Here is a 20,573-nt window from a genome sequence, read left to right on the forward strand (position 1 = left end):
CATACCAATTTGAGAATCCATACTGTTTACACCTGGCTGTAGGGGGGGAAAAAAAGTTAAAACTTACACGATGTATTACATGCAACTTAAGCAAATTCAACTATAGGAGCTTGGTAGCAGTTACTGTTTTATAGACAGAAATCACTCTTGGAACGTAAAATATTAACAAGACAGCATCTCCCTCTCTCACACACTCTCGTCCCACTGAGGACTTAAACCCAGTACTACATTATGACATTGCCCTGTAATGCCTACCCCCTGGTAAACAACCACCAACCTTATTTTGCCACCACAACCAGTGAGTAACATATCACAGCTTTGCAAAATGAAGTAATGGTAGTGAAGAACAAGGGATGATGAAGCTTTTCCATTTTAAAGAAGTTAGGATCCTATGTGCAACTTTAAGAATCCACCCCAGCCTTTTTCCTCTGCCTGCCTGTATTTCTTTCTGCCTCCCCCTCCCAACTTCGGTACGTCACTCACACGTGGAGAAGTGAAGAGAGGTAGTGGAGCAATGGAGGTGTCCCTGCAAGCCATCTCCCACTTGTCAGCCAGTAGGAAAGCCCCCTTGCCAGCCAACAGCCAATGAGAAAATACAGAGACTGAGGAAGGCACTACAAACAAGGTAATACTGGGAATTTGATAAGGTAGTTTTTGCTTTGAAACCTAACCCCTGCTTAAGAAGCAACTCTGCTATGTGGGTGGTGACCATTTTAGGCACATCCAATTGATACACGATCGCCGATGCGTGTGTGTGGTGTGGTGTAATGGAGCGCACTTATCCGTGCTCCACCACTGTGTGCAAGGGCTGGGAACGGACCCTCTGCACGAAATGGTTGCTGCCTGTATATAAAGCTACACATCACACTATCAAAGCAGCCCTACTAGTCATGTTTTTGATAGCGCTTCCAATATGATTTTCAAATGTATGCTACGACATGCCTCATTCTCCTGGATGCTAAAAAGGAGCTATGAGAAAGATGAAGCCGACACTAAACATGGCTAGATAATGCAATTCGTTAACAGGTGCTTGGTGAACCATATTATTGTTCTGCCAACCGCTAAACTTGGAAAATCTTCAAAGGACTGTTTCAAAAGATTGAACCAATTAATCTTGAAATTGAAATCCTATGAATTGCTCTCTGTTATTCCAATTAATTACTGTGAAGGTGATGCAACAGTATAGCAACACTATGTTAGTCAAGTGAGAGGTGATGAAATCTTTTTTATGATAATTTGACCTAACCAGAAAAAAGTCTTTAGATTTATACTATAAATATGCCATAGCTAAACAAATTTCCCGAGGGAGCCTTGTCCTTAAATGTTCAGCAGCACAATCGGGTGACAAGGCTCATGACATCACCAGGCCTTTCACATCACCTCACATTATTTCAAGAATCCTTCAATACAGGACTATCTGCTCAAGTAAGTTGTCACATAATAAAATTTGATTTATTTTGTTTTTCTAACAGGGGGGAAGGGGCTGGGGGGGGGAAGAGAATGGAGAAGTCATTTTGTGTGCCACTTTTGTTTTGCCACTTATCTTTTAGCATTTGCTGCTTTAAGCATAGCTCTGATGCTGTAAAAATATTCCCTGGGTCCCTGAAGCTGCTATTCAGGTGTTTTAGGAAGCTTTACATATTCTGAATGCATGAAACTGAATTATGAAGACATAACATATAGTTTAGCACTAGACATGCCTCTCGTCTTCTCCACCTCTGATACAGCTTCAAGACTATGGCAGAATCCAGTACCTTTTAAAATTAACCACAGTTTGTTGTTACATTTGATAAGAAAAACTGTAGTTTATTTAAACTATTGTTTAATCTTTAAAGTTTACTGTTTTACCATTGAAGAGTGGGCTATTGTAAGCAATGTGCACAATAGGTTACTTAGAATGACCCTTGAGGCTGTTGTACTGCTAACAGCCCTAAGCAGCATGGCTATTTGTCAGTGATGATGGGAGTTGCACTCTACCATCCCTGCACTAGAATAACAAAGTATAGCTTAGTGAGAAGGGAGAATCTGTGACAGAAAGAAGTCCAGAATCAGGAGGAGAGGAGGGAGGCCAAGAGGCAGAGATGAGTCAGGGTGTTGAAGAAGCTAGGGTGCCTCCCTGTCCTGCTACTACAAGTTCTCCTCCCCTGGGTCTCCCAGGACCAGAAGACATATGAAGAGAGAGCAGCAGTGACAGGCATGTCAGCATAGTCTCAGAATGCTTGGGAGAGACCTGGGAGAGATGATTTAGGCAGCTGTGGGAAGGCAGGGACTTTCAGCCTCTACAACTGCCTCACAGCAACAAGATCTACTGAGAAGAATTGCTGTGCTCATCAGGCCTAGGGCTCCTGAACAGACATTTCTGCTAATAAAGAGTTAACTTCACTTACTCTGGGTGCTTTATTCCCGACAACTGCTCCTGACATTAAGTAGGAAATAAATCACACACTCCTGTACCTTATAATAAGAATAGGCCATTAACATAACCCCCCTATAACAACATAGCTGGAAAATTATTCAAACAGGGGGGGAAATATGCATTGTATGTTAGGTTAAAAATAAAATACAGTTAGTCAACGGTTTAAAATCACAAAATATAGATTTAATAATTACCGGTCCTGTAGGCTGCATGGGAGCATGAGACATATGGGGTGCCATCATCCCAGGCATCACTGATTGCATCATTCCAGGCATCTACAATAAAAGTATCATTATAGTACGTGTTTACAAGTTAATACAAATTGCTACATATGTAACTTTTTATGCTAATAGAAATAGTGTTTAATCCTGCTCAAACATAAATAAATTGGGGCATAACAAAGAAATATAACTATGTAAAGTGCTTTATACTCCTAACAAAATATTTATCCAATAGCTTAATGGTTTTCCAGGTACAAAATTTTAAGGTCTTACGTGATCAGAGGAATTTCTGTGGGCATGGGATTATTAGTTAGAGGGCCAACAAATAAGGGCAAGATTTTTCAGCTACTCATAGTGGTCTGTCAAATGGGTACCCAAAGCAAAAGATAAAGGAAGTGAAGTTTCAGGGTGGAGGGGAAAGCAGAAAGGTTCTCTCAAGAATACAGGGCTCCCAAAACTCAGTGTTTTAATATTAAATAACCCCAAATATTAGCACTATTCATGAAACACTGTAGGAATGGGGCCCAAATCAATTAAGCATCTAATTCCAGTTCCCAAACCCAATCAATGTGACTTATGTAAACTCTAATAATCTTGAGGGCTCATTTACCTCATCTATGAACAGAGGATAATACCTGAAGAACTTGTCTCACAGGGCTGGAGTAAGAGTTATGCTTGCAAAGATGTTCCAAGATGAAGAGTACTATAAAGTTTAAGAATTATGACTGCAGGGTTCAAAAACATGAACTGTTAAAAAAAGCTGAGAAAAGCATGCAACAGGGATGCAAACTACCGTAGCTGCTTAAAACCACATCACTGCCCTTGTTCCTGAAAGCATCATAAATATGCTGAAGGGGGCTATTCTTCACATTGGGACGTTGCAAGGCAACGGTTATGTGGGGGTCTAGCAAAAGCCATTCAAGGCAGAGACCCAATGCAGTTACTATGAAGAATTAATCTGTTTGTGTATGCACATGATATTTTAACTGGAAATGAATTTTGTAGGAAAGCTAGAAGTTTTATTTCCGATTTTTTTCACCAGCCCTTATTGGGGGACTGCAACAAGTGGATGACAACAAGAGCAGTGGACTTTACATATGCGTGTAATGTATTCAATTGGCCATATTCAGCCAATTTGATTGGCAAGCCCCACAAAAAGTTCTTGGGAAATCACCCCCCACTATAAAGTGACAGTCCCTGGAGGATTGGCCAAGTGACCCCATTCCCATGTATCTTCAGGGAGCATCACGTTACTGCTCCCTCTTACCTTCCATCTTGTGTGGAGGGAGAGGTATTTGGTAGGGCTACTGCTCCACCCTCAATCCACAAGGTTTTCTTGGAAGCGTGAGGAAGAGAAGAAAGAATGGGAGTGGCCCTCCCATTCCCCACCATCCTGTAGAAGCAGGAGAAGAAAGGAGTCTTGCCCCACTGCTGCTTCCAAATAATTGTGTTCCATGCTAGAGATGCTCCCTAAAAGCTTCTATCCAAGTAGCTTTTGAAACAAAGGATTTCTTAATTCAGAGATGCCAGATTAATAGCCTCCAGGACACAAGCTGTATGCTTCCCACATTAACAGAACTTGATAAATCCAGTTTGTTCTGATCCTGGTGAGCCACAAAAACTCAATGTTTATCCAATATATGATGGGCCACAATACATGGTTATAAAGCCTGTTAACTGTGTGTTTAACAGCCCTGCTTTAACTACTTTGAGGCAACATTAATTTTATGGGTTATGCACAATTTTCAAGGTCACTATAAACCAAGGGCAGAAGAAAGTGAATTCTATCATCAGTAGGAACAAGCTGTTATTTAAATTAAGGGAAAAGGTCCAATGGAATATGACAAAATACTGTGGGTACATTCCCAGTGGAACTATGGGTATTTGCCCCCAAAAGCAACAAGGAGAGAGGTTCTAAACAAAAAGATAAAAGTTCATGGGAGGGCAGACGTGGGAGTCTAAACAGATGGATAGCCACACTCTTAAGATACAAAACTCCTATATTCTGGATACCAAACCACATTCTGACCTACTTAAAAACAATTCTTGTTTCTAATAATTTATCTCTAAAATACACACCGGAAGATAGAAATTTACTGACACTATTAACCAAGGGAAAGTTGACCAGCAAAGCTTCACTGGAGAATACAAAGCTTTTGTAGTAAAAATCACCACTGAAAGTGAGCAATTACAGAAAATAACACTCACTGCCCAAATTACTTTGCATGTCTTTCCTTCTCCTCTTTAGTTCTTGTTTACGCTACCCTACAAAAACTAAAAAGCTGTCACACTGTTCATAATCTGGAAGCATGCCACCCACAAATCTGATCTATGAACTGCATGCTAGGACAGGGTTCCCTTTATTCGCCTTCAACTAGGACACCAGGGAAGAAATATTTGGAAGATGCTGGCTTTACTGAAAAGGCATCTGACAGCCGGGGGGGGGGGGCAATCCTAAGCAGAGTAATGTCTTCTTTAACTATCGTCAGAAGTGGGATTTCTCCCAATGATGGAGAAGCAGAGAAGCAAATGCTAGACAGAGTTTATTATTTCTGATTCTTCTAGATAACCATGGAAGAGACAAATGAAATGCTACAACCTCTACAATTGAGAGAACAGGGAAAGTAAAGCGCTGAGAAAAAGGGCTCAACTGCTCACTGGCCATACCTCTCACGGATTCTCAAGGAGAACACAGGATATATGCTCGTCACTCTGATCATATAAGGGCTAAACCCCTTCACTTCACAGCAAAAAGGCCCCATAACTATAAATATTCAGGAACTCCTATAAAAGGCATTACAGTGGTAGGGTTCTGTCTTCTTTTTGACCTACTGGTTACATGAATTAAAATATGTCTCAACTGAGAAGAAGTGATTTGTCTACTTGCAAGACAACTTTCAATTCAATGAAGTCAATAATGTGTTTTTTCCAAAAAGAAAAGAAAAGGTAGTTTAAAAACTGTAGTGATGTGAAGCTCATAGTAATCAACACCTACTGAGTTACGGAAAACCCTAAAATGGATTAAAATTCATGCTTCAAAATGCACCTTTTAAGACGCTATTAACAAAACCAACAAAAACCAACTTACCTGTCCCATTTGTGGCCCTCCCATAGGGGGCATCATTTGAGGCATCATTCCATGAGAGACTGGAGGCATATTGGGTGGCCTTTGGCCCATAGGATGCATTCCCATGGGAGGGTAGTGAGGCATACCCGGATGTCCCATCTGAAAAAACAATATTCGTGACAGATCAAGATTCCAAGATAATAAACACAATGGAAATAACCTCTCTGGGTTCCAAGTCAGGTCATTTAGGTATTGTTGTCTGCTATAATAAAGTTATGGCCTCACATGTTGTTTGCTCCCATGAAATTCTCGGATTCATCAATACAGTGGTGCCTCGCAAGACGAAATTAATTCGTTCCGCAATTCTCTTCGTCTTGCGGGTTTTTCGTCTTGCGATGCACGGTTTCCCATAGGAATGCATTGAAAATCAATTAATGCGTTCCTAGGGAAACCACCTTCAGACCAGGTCCGGGGACAGTCTGTCCCCGGACCTCTTCTGAAGGCTGGGGGGGGGGGGACAAGGGCTTTTCTTACCACCCCCAGCATTTTAAAAAACCTTGGGACAGCGGAGGACTTCTCCGCTGTCCGGGCGATCTTAAAATGCTGGCGGGCGGCATTTTAAAATCGCCCCGGACAGCGGAGGACTTCTCCGCTGTCCGGGGCGATTTAAAAGCCCCTGGGAAGGCAGGCAGGGGGGAGCAAAGACTTTTGCCCCCTGCCCGCCTTCAGAAGGTGTTCCCACCCCCCCGCCCGGCTTCGCAGCAGCGCTACGAAGCCCGGCAGCTGGGGCAGCTGTTCCCGCCCCCTCCCCCCTTCGGAACATCGTTCCGAAGTGGGGCGGCTGGGGCAGCTGTTCCCGCCCCACCTCCCCACTTCGGAACAGCGTTCCGAAGTGGGGCGGATGGGGCAGCTGTTCCCGCCCCACCTCCCCTCTTCGGAACATCGTTCCGAAGTGGGGCGGATGGGGCAGCTGTTCCCGCCCCCCTCCCCCCTTCGGAACATCGTTCCGAAGTGGGGGGGATGGGGCAGATGTTCCCGCCCCCCCTCCCCCCTTCGGAACATCGTTCCGAAGTGGGGCGGCTGGGGCAGCTGTTCCCGCCCCACCTCCCCCCTTCGGAACATCGTTCCGAAGTGGGGCGGCTGGGGCAGCTGTTCCCGCCCCCCTCCCCCCTTCGGAACATCGTTCCGAAGTGGGGCGGATGGGGCAGCTGTTCCCGCCCCACCTCCCCCCTTCGGAACATCGTTCCGAAGTGGGGCGGCTGGGGCAGCTGTTCCCGCCCCACCTCCCCACTTCGGAACATCGTTCCGAAGTGGGGCGGCTGGGGCAGCTGTTCCCGCCCCACCTCCCCCCTTCGGAACATCGTTCCGAAGTGGGGCGGATGGGGCAGCTGTTCCCGCCCCCCCTCCCCCCTTCGGAACATCGTTCCGAAGTGGGGCGGATGGGGCAGCTGTTCCCGCCCCACCTCCCCCCTTCGGAACATCGTTCCGAAGTGGGGCGGCTGGGGCAGCTGTTCCCGCCCCACCTCCCCACTTCGGAACATCGTTCCGAAGTGGGGCGGCTGGGGCAGCTGTTCCCGCCCCACCTCCCCCCTTCGGAACATCGTTCCGAAGTGGGGCGGATGGGGCAGCTGTTCCCGCCCCCCCTCCCCCCTTCGGAACATCGTTCCGAAGTGGCGCGGATGGGGCAGCTGTTCCCGCCCCCCCTCCCCACTTCGGAACATCGTTCCGAAGTGGGGCGGATGGGGCAGCTGTTCCCGCCCCACCTCCCCCCTTCGGAACATCGTTCCGAAGTGGGGCGGATGGGGCAGCTGTTCCCGCCCCCCCTCCCCCCTTCGGAACATCGTTCCGAAGTGGCGCGGCTGGGGCAGCTGTTCCCGCCCCCCCTCCCCCCTTCGGAACATCGTTCCGAAGTGGGGCGGATGGGGCAGCTGTTCCCGCCCCCCTCCCGCCTTCGGAACATCGTTCCGAAGTGGCGCGGCTGGGGCAGCTGTTCCCGCCCCACCTCCCCCCTTCGGAACATCGTTCCGAAGTGGGGCGGCTGGGGCAGATGTTCCCGCCCCCCGCTTCGGAACAGCGTTTTAAAATGCTGGGGGTCGGCAGCGAACACTCCCGACCCCCAGCATTTTAAAATCTCCCCGGGACAGAGACTTCTCTGCTGTCCCTTGGAGATTTTAAAATGCTGGGGGTCGGCAGCGAACGCTTTGCTCCCGCCCGCCAGCATTTTAAGATTGCCCGGGGCAGGCGGGGGGAAGGCAGGCGGGGGGAGCAAAGACTTTTGCCCCCCGCCGGCCTTCAGAAGAGGTCCTCTTCTGAAGGCCGGCTGTGGGCGAAAGTCTTTGCTCCCGACCGCCAGCATTTCCCTATGGGCTTTCGTCTTGCGATGCAAGCCCATAGGGAAATTCGTCTTGCGAAGCGCCTCCAAAACAGAAAACCCTTTCGTCTTGCGGGTTTTCCGTCTTGCGAGGCATTCGTCTTGCGGGGTACCACTGTATATTTCTTCTTAAGTTTTCTAACGTGAAAGTAGATTACTCTCAAACTATAATATTCCAATCCACTGGTTTTTAATGCTTTCCAGAGTTTCCACAAAAGCAAACCCCAAACTTTTGATTCTTTGCAGCATTACCCTATAGAGTAACTTAAAACATTGAGTTATAGAGCTATATAGTTATAGAGCTATAGAGTATAGCTTAGAACTTTGTGTGAGATTTAAAAATGCTCTTTCATGAACAGGACTTCCCCAATTTTTGAAAAAGGTTTGTATTTAATATGGACTCCAACAAATGAAACTGGGTGTAGATGCCCTGATCCAATCAGGAAAAACTACCACCTCTCCCCACTATCATTCACAGAAGTCTTTATTGTATAAAAATCTCTTTCATTAACAGTAGGATTCCCGTGGATCCAACCAAGTATCCTCCCTATCTGCTAGGCTTTTATGAATTTTAATTTCTTTATAATGTTAAAGTATTGTAGAAAGCTTAAACACTGACTCAGCCTCGATAAAAACAGAAATAGCAATCTGATTACCAAGAATGTCCTGAAATTTTTATCACATTTAGAGATGTTACTGAAGAACAGCCTTAAGCTCCAATCCTCACTGTATTAATATAAAGGCCAACTGAAGGATATGCCACCTGCACTTAAGTAGTGCATGGCAAGTCATGATGCGATACTCAATGTCTCCTGCATCCAACCACAATTGGATGGGGGCTGCATGTTTGATAGAATTGCAGTTTTTAACTTCCTAAAGGAACTCAAGCAGTATTGTTTAAAAAACTAAATAGAATTAAATACAACTACTAAAAACAGCATATTATTGGATTACTTCCCACATTATGTGTCTAACATGTATACACCTATTTGCCATTCAGGCCATTACCCTGTAATGGGCAAAAAAGAACAACGTAAAATATGAAACTATCCTGACAATCATGAGCATATTATTTTCAACTTACTGTACAGTGGTGCCCCACAAGACGAATGCCTCGCAAGACGGAAAACCCGCTAGACGAAAGGGTTTTCCGTTTTTGAGCTGCTTCGCAAGACGATTTTCCCTATGGGCTTGCTTTGCAAGACGAAAACGTCTTGCAAGTGTTCAGATTTTTTTCCGCTCCCCCCCTTTTTCTAAGCCGCTAAGCCGCTAATAGCCACTCTGGGCGGCTTCCATAGAAACCAAAAAACACTAAAATATCATACATTAAAAACTTCCCTGAACAGGGCTGCCTTAAGATGTCTTCTGAATGACATCTGATGGGAGGGCGTTCCACAGGGCGGGCGCCACTACCGAAAAGGCCCTCTGCCTGGTTCCCTGTAGCTTTGCTTCTCGCAATGAGGGAACCGCCAGAAGGCCCTCGGCGCTGGACCTCAGCGTCCGGGCAGAACGATGGGGGTGGAGACGCTCCTTCAGGTATACTGGGCCGAGGCCGTTTAGGGCTTTAAAGGTCAACACCAGCACTTTGAATTGTGCTCGGAAACATACTGGGAGCCAATGTAGGTCTTTCAAGACCGGTGTTATGTGGTCTCGGCGGCCGCCCCCAGTCACCAGTCTAGCTGCCACATTCTGGATTAGCTGTAGTTTCCGAGTCACCTTCAAAGGTAGCCCCACGTAGAGCGCATTGCAGTAGTGCAAGCGGGAGATAACTAGAGCAGTGTTTCCCCACCTTTTTTGGGCAACGGCACACCTGTTTAATCAAAAAAATCTCGCGGCACACCACCATTACTGCCCCGTGACGTCGGCGCGCAGCGTCACGCCGGGAGGGACGCACGAAAGTGTAAGTTTTCACTTTTTTCCCCTCCCCCTTGCCGGGGAACCTCCAAGCTTTGGGGGTGGGGAGGCAGCAGAGCGAGGGACTGAGGGACGGCGGCAGCTGAGGCGGCGGCGGCTGTTGTGGTGGTGGCGGCGATAGCGGGCGGAGGAGGGGGCGGCGGCGGGAGTTGCTGCTGCTGTTGTTGCTGCTGCTGCCTGGACATGCCGGCCTCCTCCTCCTCCGCTGTCTCGCGCTCCTCCATTTGCTCGCGCTGCCCCGCCGCTCGGCACCACCACCGCGGAGCCGCCCCCGGCTCGACGCGGATCCTCGCCGCCGCCGCCTCTCACCGCCCGCCTCGCCCGCCTCCCTCCCACGGCACACCAGCCGATGTCTCACGGCACACTAGTGTGCCGCGGAACACCGGTTGGGAAACACTGAACTAGAGCATGCACCACTCTGGCCAGACAGTCCACGGGCAGGTAGGGTCTCAGCCTGCGTACCAGGTGGAGTTGGTAGACAGCTGCCCCGGATACAGAATTGGCCTGCGCCTCCATGGACAGCTGTGAGTCCAAAATGACTCCCAGGCGACGTACCTGGTCCTTCAGGGGCACAGTTACCCTATTCAGGACCAGGGAGTCCTCCACACCAGCCCGCCCCCTGTCCCCCAAAAACAGTACTTCTGTCTTGTCAGGATTCAACCTCAATCCATTAGCCGCCATCCATCCTCCAACCGCCTCCAGGCACTCACACAGGTTTTAGCCGCTAATCCGCTAATCCTTTATTAGCCGCTAAGCCTTTAATAGCCGCTAAACCGCTAATAGGGTTGCTTCGCAAGACAAAAAAACCGCTAGACGAAGAGACTCGCGGAACGGATTAATTTCGTCTTGCGAGGCACCACTGTATTGGCAAGTGAGCACTACCAATTACCTAAATTTATGATACCTCCGTGGGACGCGGGTGGCGCTGTGGGTTAAACCACAGAGCCTAGGACCTGCCGATCGAAAGGTCGGCGGTTCGAATCCCCGCGGCGGGGTGAGCTCCCGTCGCTCGGTCCCAGCTCCTGCCAACCTAGCAGTTCGAAAGCACCCCAAAAAGTGCAAGTAGATAAATAGGGACCGCTCTCCAGCGGGAAGGTAAATGGCGTTTCCGTGTGCTGCGCTGGTTCGCCAGCTGCGGCTTAGTCACGCTGGCCACGTGAACCGGAAGCTGTCTACAGAAAGCGCCGGCTCCCGGCCTCTTGAGCGAGATGAGCGCGCAACCCTAGAGTCTGTCACGACTGGACCTGATGGTCAGAGGTACCTTTACCTTACCTTTATGATACCTCCACATACAAGAGGTTCCCTGCTACAGAACTTTATCTTCCAACTCCTGGAGCAGTGGGCTATAATGGAGGGGAAGATGAGGCATAGGAGGGGACAAATCTTGCCAGCATGCCCCCACTCCCCTCTCATGATTGTCTTCAGACACTAAACTGAATACCTGATTGGGCCTTGCTCAACCATTCTTCATATGTACAGACTTGCAACTAAAAATTGTGTTAAAAACAGCCATTTTCTACCTTAGAGGCCCAACGCCAAATTTACATATTACCGTCACCAAACAAAAAGTTACCCTTTTCTCTCATTTTATGAGCACACATTGCATCCAGCTACTTGAAAAGCACAAGGTTAATCAAAGTACTGTATGAATCTACTTAATACATAACTTGATAAGCAGCTTGCTGGTAACGAAGTAGCCCAAAACTTGAACAAAAGGACTTCGGACATGATGTGTTTAAGAGATCAAGATAGGACAAGACGTCTGTGCAGAAAAAGCTCCATTATTAGAAACCGATTATGTTATTAGTATGAAGTACTCTTTTTTCTTTTTGGGATGTGTGTAGGGCGTGGGAAACAGAGAAGGGCGATTATGCCGGACTGCAAGTTGCCCCGGACCTCTTATAACAACTACCCATCTCCATATTCCACTCAGGTTAGACCAGAACCGTACCCTATTCTTCGACTTCAGAGTTTGAGGATCACGCTGAAAGCGCTCAGAATGAACGCGCGACGGGTAACTCCACGCGGGAGTTAACGCAGCGGGAAAAACAAGTCACAACCATTCCACTCACCATGAGGGGCTCTCGGCCCATACCGCCACCGCCGCCTCCTCCACCGCCGCCGCCGCCGCCACCTGGTCGCATCGAAGGATTGAGGAGGCTCCCGCCGCCGCCACCACCTCCGCACCTGCCCAGCAGCCTCCCCCGGAGCGGCTGGCGGGAAGACGGGCCGAAGGGCAGGAGGGGTTCGGGCTCCCCTCGAGGCGGGAGGAGGGGAGCCAAGAGGCTGACGGGCTTCCCGGCCGGCCAATCCGGGCGGCCTCCCATGCGGCTGCTCTTGGGCGACTGCTCCGGGCCGGGAGCCCCCACGGGCCGCACTCCCTCGCCGGGGTTGAGCTGCATGAGGGGAGGCGGCTTGGGCAGGGAGAAAGGGAGCGGCTGAGGGGAGGCCGCGGCGGCCGCCGAGTCCCCGCCTGACATCGCCTCCCCTGGACCGGGCCCGGCTCCGGCGAGCCTGCCCTCCCGGCTGCGGGGTGTCTAAGCGGAACCGTTAGAGCAGGAGCGAACGGGAAGAGGAAGGAGGGGCGGGCGGGGGCCGGCGGCGGCCGCCCTGCGGGGCAATGGGAGAAAAGGGGTTCCGTCGAAAGTCAGGCTCACCGACACGTAAGGAGGAGCGCCCTGCGCTCGCGGCTGGGCCGGAACAAAAAACTCACTCCAGGCCGGGTTGTGGGGAGAATTGAGGGCCGCCGCCGCCGCCTCCCGCTCTTCCTCCCCTCAGCGGGAGGCAAAAAGCAAAGCGGGGGGCGAAGGGGGAAAGAAAAAAAAAGCGCGCGTGGGGTCAGGGCTTAGCCAACGGAAGGGCCTGAGGAGGATGGAAACTACAGAGTGGGAGCAGAGGGGGACGTGCGCGCAAAGGACACTGGGAAAATGGGCTCCCGCGAGCCGAGATCGGGGGCGTGGCTACGGAAAGCCAAGAGGTCCCTCAGCTTAACTGGAAGGGCGGGCGGAGGGAGCGAGACAGCGAAGGCGTTTGGCTTGCTTCCTCGCTCGGTCCCTTTAAGAGGCCCTGAGCAGTTTAATCCGTTGAGCGAGCGAGGCGGTGGGGTGGCAGGTGCGAGAGAGACAGACAGACAGACAGAAGAGGGCGGGGCTCCCGATGCGTTCTTCCGGCGTGGGCCTCGGTCCCACCCCTTTCGCGAGATAGATACGCTTCCGGTTTAGAGGCAGTCGCGTGGGGGGCGGGGAGGGGACCGCTTTGACTGGGCGACGCCGCGGCGGCCGTTTCGCGCGCGAGAACTTCGAAAGCGCCGTTGCCATGGCAGTGCGCTATCGGAACACCGCGGTCCGTTACGACCGCGCGGGGCCCCCCGGCACTCCGTGGCCGCCGGATCGAGGGGAGGTAGCGCGGAACCTCCAGCCGGAGCTTGAGGAGGAGGAGGAAGGCGGCGGCAAAGGAGAGCTGCTGGGCGGCCTCGGGAGAAGCCCCGTGTCCCGGGCTCCGCTGCCGGACGGGGCGGCTCGCCGGTGGCCGAGCAGGGCGTTCTCCGTGCTGTGCTGCCTCCTGGCCGTGTCTTTGCTGGCTTTCCTGCTGGCCATCGCTTGCCTGGTACTGAGAGGTGAGGAAAGGGCGAGGAGAAGAGGCAGGAGACGCCTCAGTGCATGGGATACCGCTTGCTAGGCCTAGCGCCTTCCCAGCAACCATAGAATCGTAGGGAAGGGACCCTGACGGTCATCTACTCCAACCCTGCAATGCAGGAATTGCAACGAAGGCATCCATAGTGATCCTAAAAGGTAAAGGGACCCCTGACCGTTAGGTCCAGTCATGACCAACTCTGGGGTTGCGACGCTCATCTCACTTTATTGGCCAAGGTAGCCGTCGTACAGCTTCTGGGTCATGTGGCCAGCATGACTAAGCCGCTTCTGGCGAACCAGAGCAGCGCACGGAAACACCGTTTACCTTCCCGCTGGAGCGGTACCTATTTATCTACTTACACTTTGACGTGCTTTCAAACTGCTAGGTTGGCAGGAACAGGGACCGAGCAACAAGAGCTCACCCCGTTGCGGGGATTTGAACCGCCGATCTTCTGATCGGCAAGTCCTAGGCTCTGTGGTTTAACCCACAGCGCCATCGTGTACTTCTGCTTAAAAACCTGTGGCACACTGTAACAGGCATTTGAATTGTAACTGATTTTTTCATGTAACAAAATGATTGTCTAGTCGTGCGGCAGAAGAAAAAATGCTTGGGTGTGCCACTTGCTAGAGAACAATTTATACCCAGAATTGCTTTGCCTTATAACTTTCATTGTTTGCTGTTTCTGCCAACAGATTTGAGATCTGAAAAAGGGAAGACTGATGAGAATATAGAAACAAGCATTTTAGGTAAGCTGCTCATGTCGCTTTATTTTGGAATAATGGCTGTTCATTTTAGGTTTTGTTTATTGGCTGATAGGGCTGGGCGATGTATGAAAGAGGGACACAACAGGGATCCCCCCTATTACCACTTTTATTTATAACAGTATTGGAAACATTATTAATAGCTTTAAGGAAAGATGAAGAAATAAAGGACATAAACCTTGAAACACAATGTTATAAAGTAAAAGCATTTGCGTATGATGTAATTATAACAACTGAAACACCAATAGAAAGTATTCAGAAAGCATTAGTAAAAATGAAATAATTTGGCGATGTATCAGGATTTAAATTGAATAAAGACAAGTCGAAATTATTAACAAAAAATATGGGGGAGAAAGAGAAATGAGTTAGAGAGAACAACAGGATTAAAAATAAAAAACAAGGTAAATTATTTAGGGGTATGGATTACAAATAAAAACACGAATTTATTTAAGGACAATTACGTTAAAAATGGAAGGAAATTAAAGGGAATATAGAAAAATGGAAGAAATTAAAATTATTATTAGGGGGGAGAGTATCAATGATTAAAATGGTGATATTACGAAAAATCCTCTTTTTATTTCAAACTGTCCCAATAATAATTGGGACAAAGTATTTCATAAGCTGGCAAAGAGACCTTGCCAATTTCATATGGCAGGGGAAGAAAGCCAGAATAAAATCAGAAACAATGATGGGATCAAAAGAAAGTGGGGGATTTGCAGTCCCAGACTTAAGAAGATATTTCGAAGCAGTGTGCTGGAACTGGTTTAAAAAGTGGATATTATTAAAAGATACTGAAGTTTTAAAGTTAGAAGGTTGGGACAAAATATATGGTTGGCACGGATATCTATTTTATGGGAATATACAGCTACATAAAGGATTCATTTAGTAAGAAAGGCCCCATTTGAGTTATGGGAGAGAACGAAAGAGAGAATTACAGGGGGGAAAAACCATGGTGGATCTCTCTACTAGAGGCAACCTCGACACTAAAAAATAATATAAAAACTATCTGGCCAACATATAGATAATTAGCAGAAGAAACAAATGGAAACACTAAATTAAAAAATTATGAAGAACTCAAAACAATGGGAATAAATTGGCTAGAATATTTCCAATTAAAGGCAACGTATGAGAAAGATATAAAAACTACGGGATTCGAAAACAGTTTCAAAATTTGAAAGAGAGGTACTACAAAGTAATCAAAAAACACTTAAAAAAATGTACAGATTGTTAGAAAAAGTACCTTCAGATCAAGAGGTAAAAGGAGAGAACATGCTAAAGTGGGAACAGGACCTAGGCTATACAATTGATTTGGAAGACTGGGAAAAATTTTTGGGGGAAAATATAAACTTTACAGCCTGCAATTCATTGAGGGAGAACTACATGAAGACCCACAACAGATGGTATTTGGCTCCAGATAGATTATCAAAAATGAATAGAGTGAACAGTAACAATAACTAACTAATAATAATAATAATAATAATAATAATAATAATAATAATAATTTATTATTTGTACCCCGCCCATCTGGCTGGGTTTCCCCAGCCACTCTGGGCGGCTTCCACAGAAACCAAAAATACACTAAAACTCAATGGATGATTACTTTCCATAGATCAGACACAAAAATGCTAGTTTTGTTCTAACCGTAATAAAAATTACAACATTCTGCACACATATAATGCAAACACGTTCCACTCAATATACTTAATTCTGAGTAAACATTCGTAGGGTTGTATTGTAATTGTCATTTTGCTAGTTTACTTCTATTCTGGATTTGATCTTTATTCTACAGTGGAGGTGATGCATCTCTCCTGTGGCCAAATTAAAATTGTATTCCAGGTTTTTACTTTGTTTCTCTTCCCTAAGGATTTTGGAGTCTACTTGTTCTATCCTTGATGAGCGGACTTTCATGTTGCAGTTTTTCTTGGACAGTGACCTATTTTGATTCCTTTGAACCGGGAATGTTTCCGCCTACTCCACTCTCACCTGCACGATTCAAGTGAGTTCCTTCTTCGTAAGACTGAAATACGACCAGATACGGGGCTTAGTAAACCACTATAATAGATATGTAAAGAACAGCTTGTTACTAAATATGCTGGTGCTGTTAAAACTTTATATTCGTGGAAACAAATTGATGCCAACTAGTGTTGGACTAGTCACCGGGGCAGAGTCCATGGTGACTAGCTAGAGTACAATAATTCTATGTTTTTAGTTGAGAAATGCAATATTACCATAAATTGTTATACGTGATAGGATGTAAAATAGGTTTAATTTGTTATGTTGTATGTTAAGGACAGTTTTGTTGCCTTGTTTTCACAAAATACAAAGAATGTGTTCTTTCTGAGGCTTCATATTAAACAGTTTTACAAGTTAGCCAGCAGGGTGTGTCCTATCATAAGTTTTCATATCTTATATAAAGTATTTTAACCTTTACTTTAGTATTCCTGAAACAGTTTTAAGTCAAGGTAAAAAATAATTAAACCCATGATCTACAATATAATACAGTGAACTACCCCCCCCAAAATTCCATTATTTATTGCTTTCTGTATGTGGAATATTTTGAATATACTCCCATTTCTCTGTGTTTTTGCTGTTCGTGGGAGTTTTATTGAAGGGAATTGGTAATAATCTGCTATACTTTGGCTTCTTCAGGCTTTCTATTGTGGTAATGAAATAATTTTTCATTTTGGGAATAGGACTATGACTAGGACTAAAAAGTTTTAATTTTAGCTTTTGTAATGTTCTTGTTACCTACTGGTTTTTTGCTTTTTTTCAGGCGAATGACTGGGCACTCCTTTCACATGGGCTATAGTATGGCCATACTGAATGGAATAGTGGCAGCTCTTGCCCTAGTATGGTGTCTCCTTTAGTCTGTACTGAGAACTTTCTCATAGAGAGACAGCTTTCTAGACGACACTTGAAGCTGCCTTCACACAAACAAGCCATCCATGTGTTCAATATACTTGACTCAGTCTCTGTTTTAATATGCTTTCTCCAAAATGATGCCAAATGTTTTAGGAAGCAGCTGGAGGCATTTCTAAAACAAACCAAAGGGTGGAGACAGATTAACAAGGAAAGGAGATGTACACAAAATGTCCGGCTGTATGAAATGATTGTAGCATTTTCAAACAGACTTCATGAGGCAACCACTTCATGAGAATTAGCTCAGGATTGTTGCTGATAAAATGCTCAAAATAGCCACTGGATTAATAATAATTGCCATTCTATTATACCATTCAGTGAACTTTCAGGTTTGGTTTTGACATGCTGCATACTTAGCAACAAAATTGGGGGGGGGGGAGGTTTGAATCACATCAGTTGTGCTCATTCGATTTCAGAGGATTTACACTAACTTAATTTCATTTGGGAGAAGGGGACAGCAGCGAAAGGAGAGACCCTGCAATTTCACTCAATCTCCACTATGGGACTTACTTTGTTCCTAGACTTAAAAGGACAGGGTTTGTAGATTGGAAAAAAAGGTTTACATACAGAACATAAATTCAGTGCAAATAAATTTGCTAACCACCTTATTCTTATCTCTAGGGCAGAGCCCTACTGGGGGGGGGGTAGCAAGTTTTTTTGCCCTGGGTGAAACCTCTAGCGGGGCATAGTCGAGTCCCCCAGCCTTTGTGTATGCATATGCAAGTGCACGTGGGAGTGCCAAACTCTACCCTTTGACCCAGGTGAAATAAAGCCTAGTTTTGCCCTTCTGTGGGGTCATTGAAGGGCTAGGACAGCTATATGTGTGTCAAAGACCTAGAAGACAAAATCACATAGCTTCTTTCTTGCAGGCTGATCTCTAATTTACAAGTCTCAACTCTCAGCTTCGCTCGCTCCCTCATGCCGCTAAGAAAGAGGGGCTTTCCATTTGACAGGCATCAGTTCAGGACCAGCTGTCAAGCTGTAACAATGTTACATAATACTTTTATTAGGAGTGCTGGGGGGGATTTCCATTAGAAGTATGTGTAGATTGTGCCACTTGATAGCTAAGAAAGCACTGCTTTAATTTTCACTACCTCCAAGTGTTGGGTCAAAATTCTGACTACACCAATATTGTATTAATGCGGCTGTAATGTGTTTTGTCCCTGTTCACAGTTTAGTTACTTTCTGTTCTCAGTGAGACTGGCTGCAAAAGTGTGTAGTGCTAAAATAAACTATGGCTTAGAGTTATGTGTATTAACCTTGGATTCATGGGCTCCTTTCTGTTGTCCACCTGTTGCAGCCACAAGGAGAAGATCAGAAACTTCTGCTTCTGTTTCAACTAACAGTTATTTATTGGCCTGGTTCTGATAATCTTAGATAGATAAAACTTTATTCGCATCAGCTGATGGCCATAGCAAAGGTTCTGATAATCGTATATTGACTTAAATAAGTTCAGTATGAATAAGGCTTGTGAGCATGCACATAACCCCTTCATAACAGGTGCAAAAACCCCAGGAACTCCTCAGTTTACTTTCATTTCTCATTTCATCCAAATTGGGAAACAGCTTAGGAACAAGACAGAATATGAAACCGACATAACTGGATTCCTGGCTTGTTCCATTAACCATAGTTTTCTGATTAGGTTGAAATTCATTGGCACAAAGGGAAGATTTATTGTTCCTATACATCTACTGTGTTTGAACTTAGAGAAACTGTTGCTAGGCTTCAAACCCTGGTTTACAATTCTGGCTTGTTTCCGGAAATCATAGTTAAGATTAACCACAGTTTGAAGGGTCAGATGTGACAAACCATAGTTAATGGAAAGCAGAAGTGAAAGTTTCACATCTTCTCACAGCGACAGCAGGGGAAGTACTGAGGCCAGAGGCTCTTGCATGTAAAACTGAACCATAGTTTAACACTGTCCAAACAGAACTGTATATTTTGCTTGTTACACTTTTAAAACAGCAGGGCTGTTCTCTTATAGCTTACTATCAGTGCTTTTTCTGGGGGTACTCAGGGGATGCAGTACCGGCACCTTTATTTTTCTCCAAGTGTTTAAAGTGTGGTACTTCCTGTTACACCCTCATGGTGAGTACCGGCACCTTTTTTTTCTTAAAAAAAGAAGCAGCACTGATTACAATATGTAGAGTATTAAAATAAGTACTAGGGTAACAAATTAAAATATTCTAATGAAAACTAATGTATCATGCTTGTCTGACTTCAACATCTGATTAGTTTAAGTATGCAAATAGGCAAATAAGTAATTCACTAGATCTTTTAATGTATGGCTTTGAACCAAAGAATATACATCCTGCTATTTTCCCTGTGTAGAACTTTGTTGTCTTTCCCATGCATTTCTGAGATTGGGGGTCCTTTTGAATGGAGTGTGCCGCACCATCAGAAGGCTGCATTTGGGAAGGGAGAGTGGGTAGGCAACATAGGCATTCATTCAGATCATTTGGGGTGGGATTGTAGCTGATGCTGTGCCTGCAGGGTTGCATGGGTGCTACGGGACTTGCCTATCCTTGCCTGCTGTGCATCCCCCAAATCTTCTCTGGAGAGCTTCCCATCCTTCTAGATGTGGTTTTGAGGGTGTTGGGGAGGGGGCTGAAGCTCCTTGTGCCAATGGACCTGCAGTGTTGGATACAGCCCTTTGGGTCCAAGGCAAAGTATAATATAAACACATGTTCCTTTTAAATATAAAATATAATAATTGACTTTTTTAACTGGAAATGGATATTTGTACTGAACTCATTTTGTCCATGCAGTATTTTTTGCATCACAAAACCCCTCATTGTTTTTGTAAATTGTTTACTGCAAATAAACTAATCTTGTTTACAATTAGTGGTGTTTGGTCATTTATTCTGCTTTTGGTGATGTTAGATCATTTATCTTTTATTCTACTAAATTTTGTCACCAATAACATCTGAGTCACAGCATGCCTTGCCCCTCTTACTGTGTACATGTAGTTCTAAGTAGTAGCTAGTAGAAACACCTATGTGTGATAGCTGTTGTGCAGCAGTCCTTCCCTTGTCCTTCTCTGAACTGTCCTTCACCGATAGAAGGGACCCCACTTACCAATAAAGGCATGAAAAACTGCACACACGGGGAACTGCAAAGTTACATTGGTATATGTATAGGGCAGGGACTACTAACCTTTTGGGCCTGTGGATGCGTCTACAAAGCAGAGAAACTTGTGGGCATCATGCACACACCACAACCTAGTCTATTGGCTACAATAGAATGCATCTTTCAAAACTTATTTCAGCCA

At 46.3% G+C, this 20,573-nt stretch overlaps 2 protein-coding genes across 2 annotated transcripts in view; one reads left to right on the plus strand and one right to left on the minus strand.

The window, feature by feature from the left end:
• The window catches only part of PRPF40A (pre-mRNA processing factor 40 homolog A), a 34,083-nt gene extending 21,201 nt beyond the window's left edge, over window positions 1–12,882 (minus strand). Inside the window, exons 1-4 of the mRNA XM_081187467.1 lie at window positions 12,062–12,882; window positions 5,726–5,863; window positions 2,611–2,691; window positions 6–36 (exon numbers count right to left, since the gene is read on the minus strand). Of these exons, the coding sequence (XP_081043593.1) occupies window positions 6–36; window positions 2,611–2,691; window positions 5,726–5,863; window positions 12,062–12,469 (658 nt within the window). The 5' untranslated portion in view covers window positions 12,470–12,882. The remainder of the gene's footprint in view (window positions 1–5; window positions 37–2,610; window positions 2,692–5,725; window positions 5,864–12,061) is intronic.
• A 298-nt stretch (window positions 12,883–13,180) lies between these two features.
• On the plus strand, window positions 13,181–20,141 carry ARL6IP6 (ARF like GTPase 6 interacting protein 6). Its single transcript, XM_081187838.1, has 4 exons — window positions 13,181–13,605; window positions 14,315–14,368; window positions 16,247–16,379; window positions 17,157–20,141. Exons 1-4 carry the CDS (start codon window positions 13,305–13,307, stop codon window positions 17,248–17,250), a joined length of 582 nt encoding a protein of 193 aa, XP_081043964.1. The 5' UTR covers window positions 13,181–13,304; the 3' UTR covers window positions 17,251–20,141.
• Window positions 20,142–20,573: the final 432 nt, after the last annotated feature.

Source organism: Podarcis bocagei (assembly GCF_964188305.1).
Source record: "Podarcis bocagei genome assembly, chromosome: 1".
NCBI classification, from domain to species: Eukaryota; Metazoa; Chordata; class Lepidosauria; order Squamata; family Lacertidae; genus Podarcis; species Podarcis bocagei.

What these genes read in the sequence shown, in the direction of transcription:
- ARL6IP6 (XM_081187838.1), top strand. Translation starts at nt 13,305, where the DNA reads ATGGCAGTGCGCTATCGGAACACCGCGGTCCGTTACGACCGCGCGGGG. An exon ending in CGCTTGCCTGGTACTGAGAG is followed by an intron (nt 13,606 to 14,314) that starts GTGAGGAAAGGG and finishes TTCTGCCAACAG; the next exon opens with ATTTGAGATCTGAAAAAGGG. An exon ending in CTCTCACCTGCACGATTCAA is followed by an intron (nt 16,380 to 17,156) that starts GTGAGTTCCTTC and finishes GCTTTTTTTCAG; the next exon opens with GCGAATGACTGGGCACTCCT.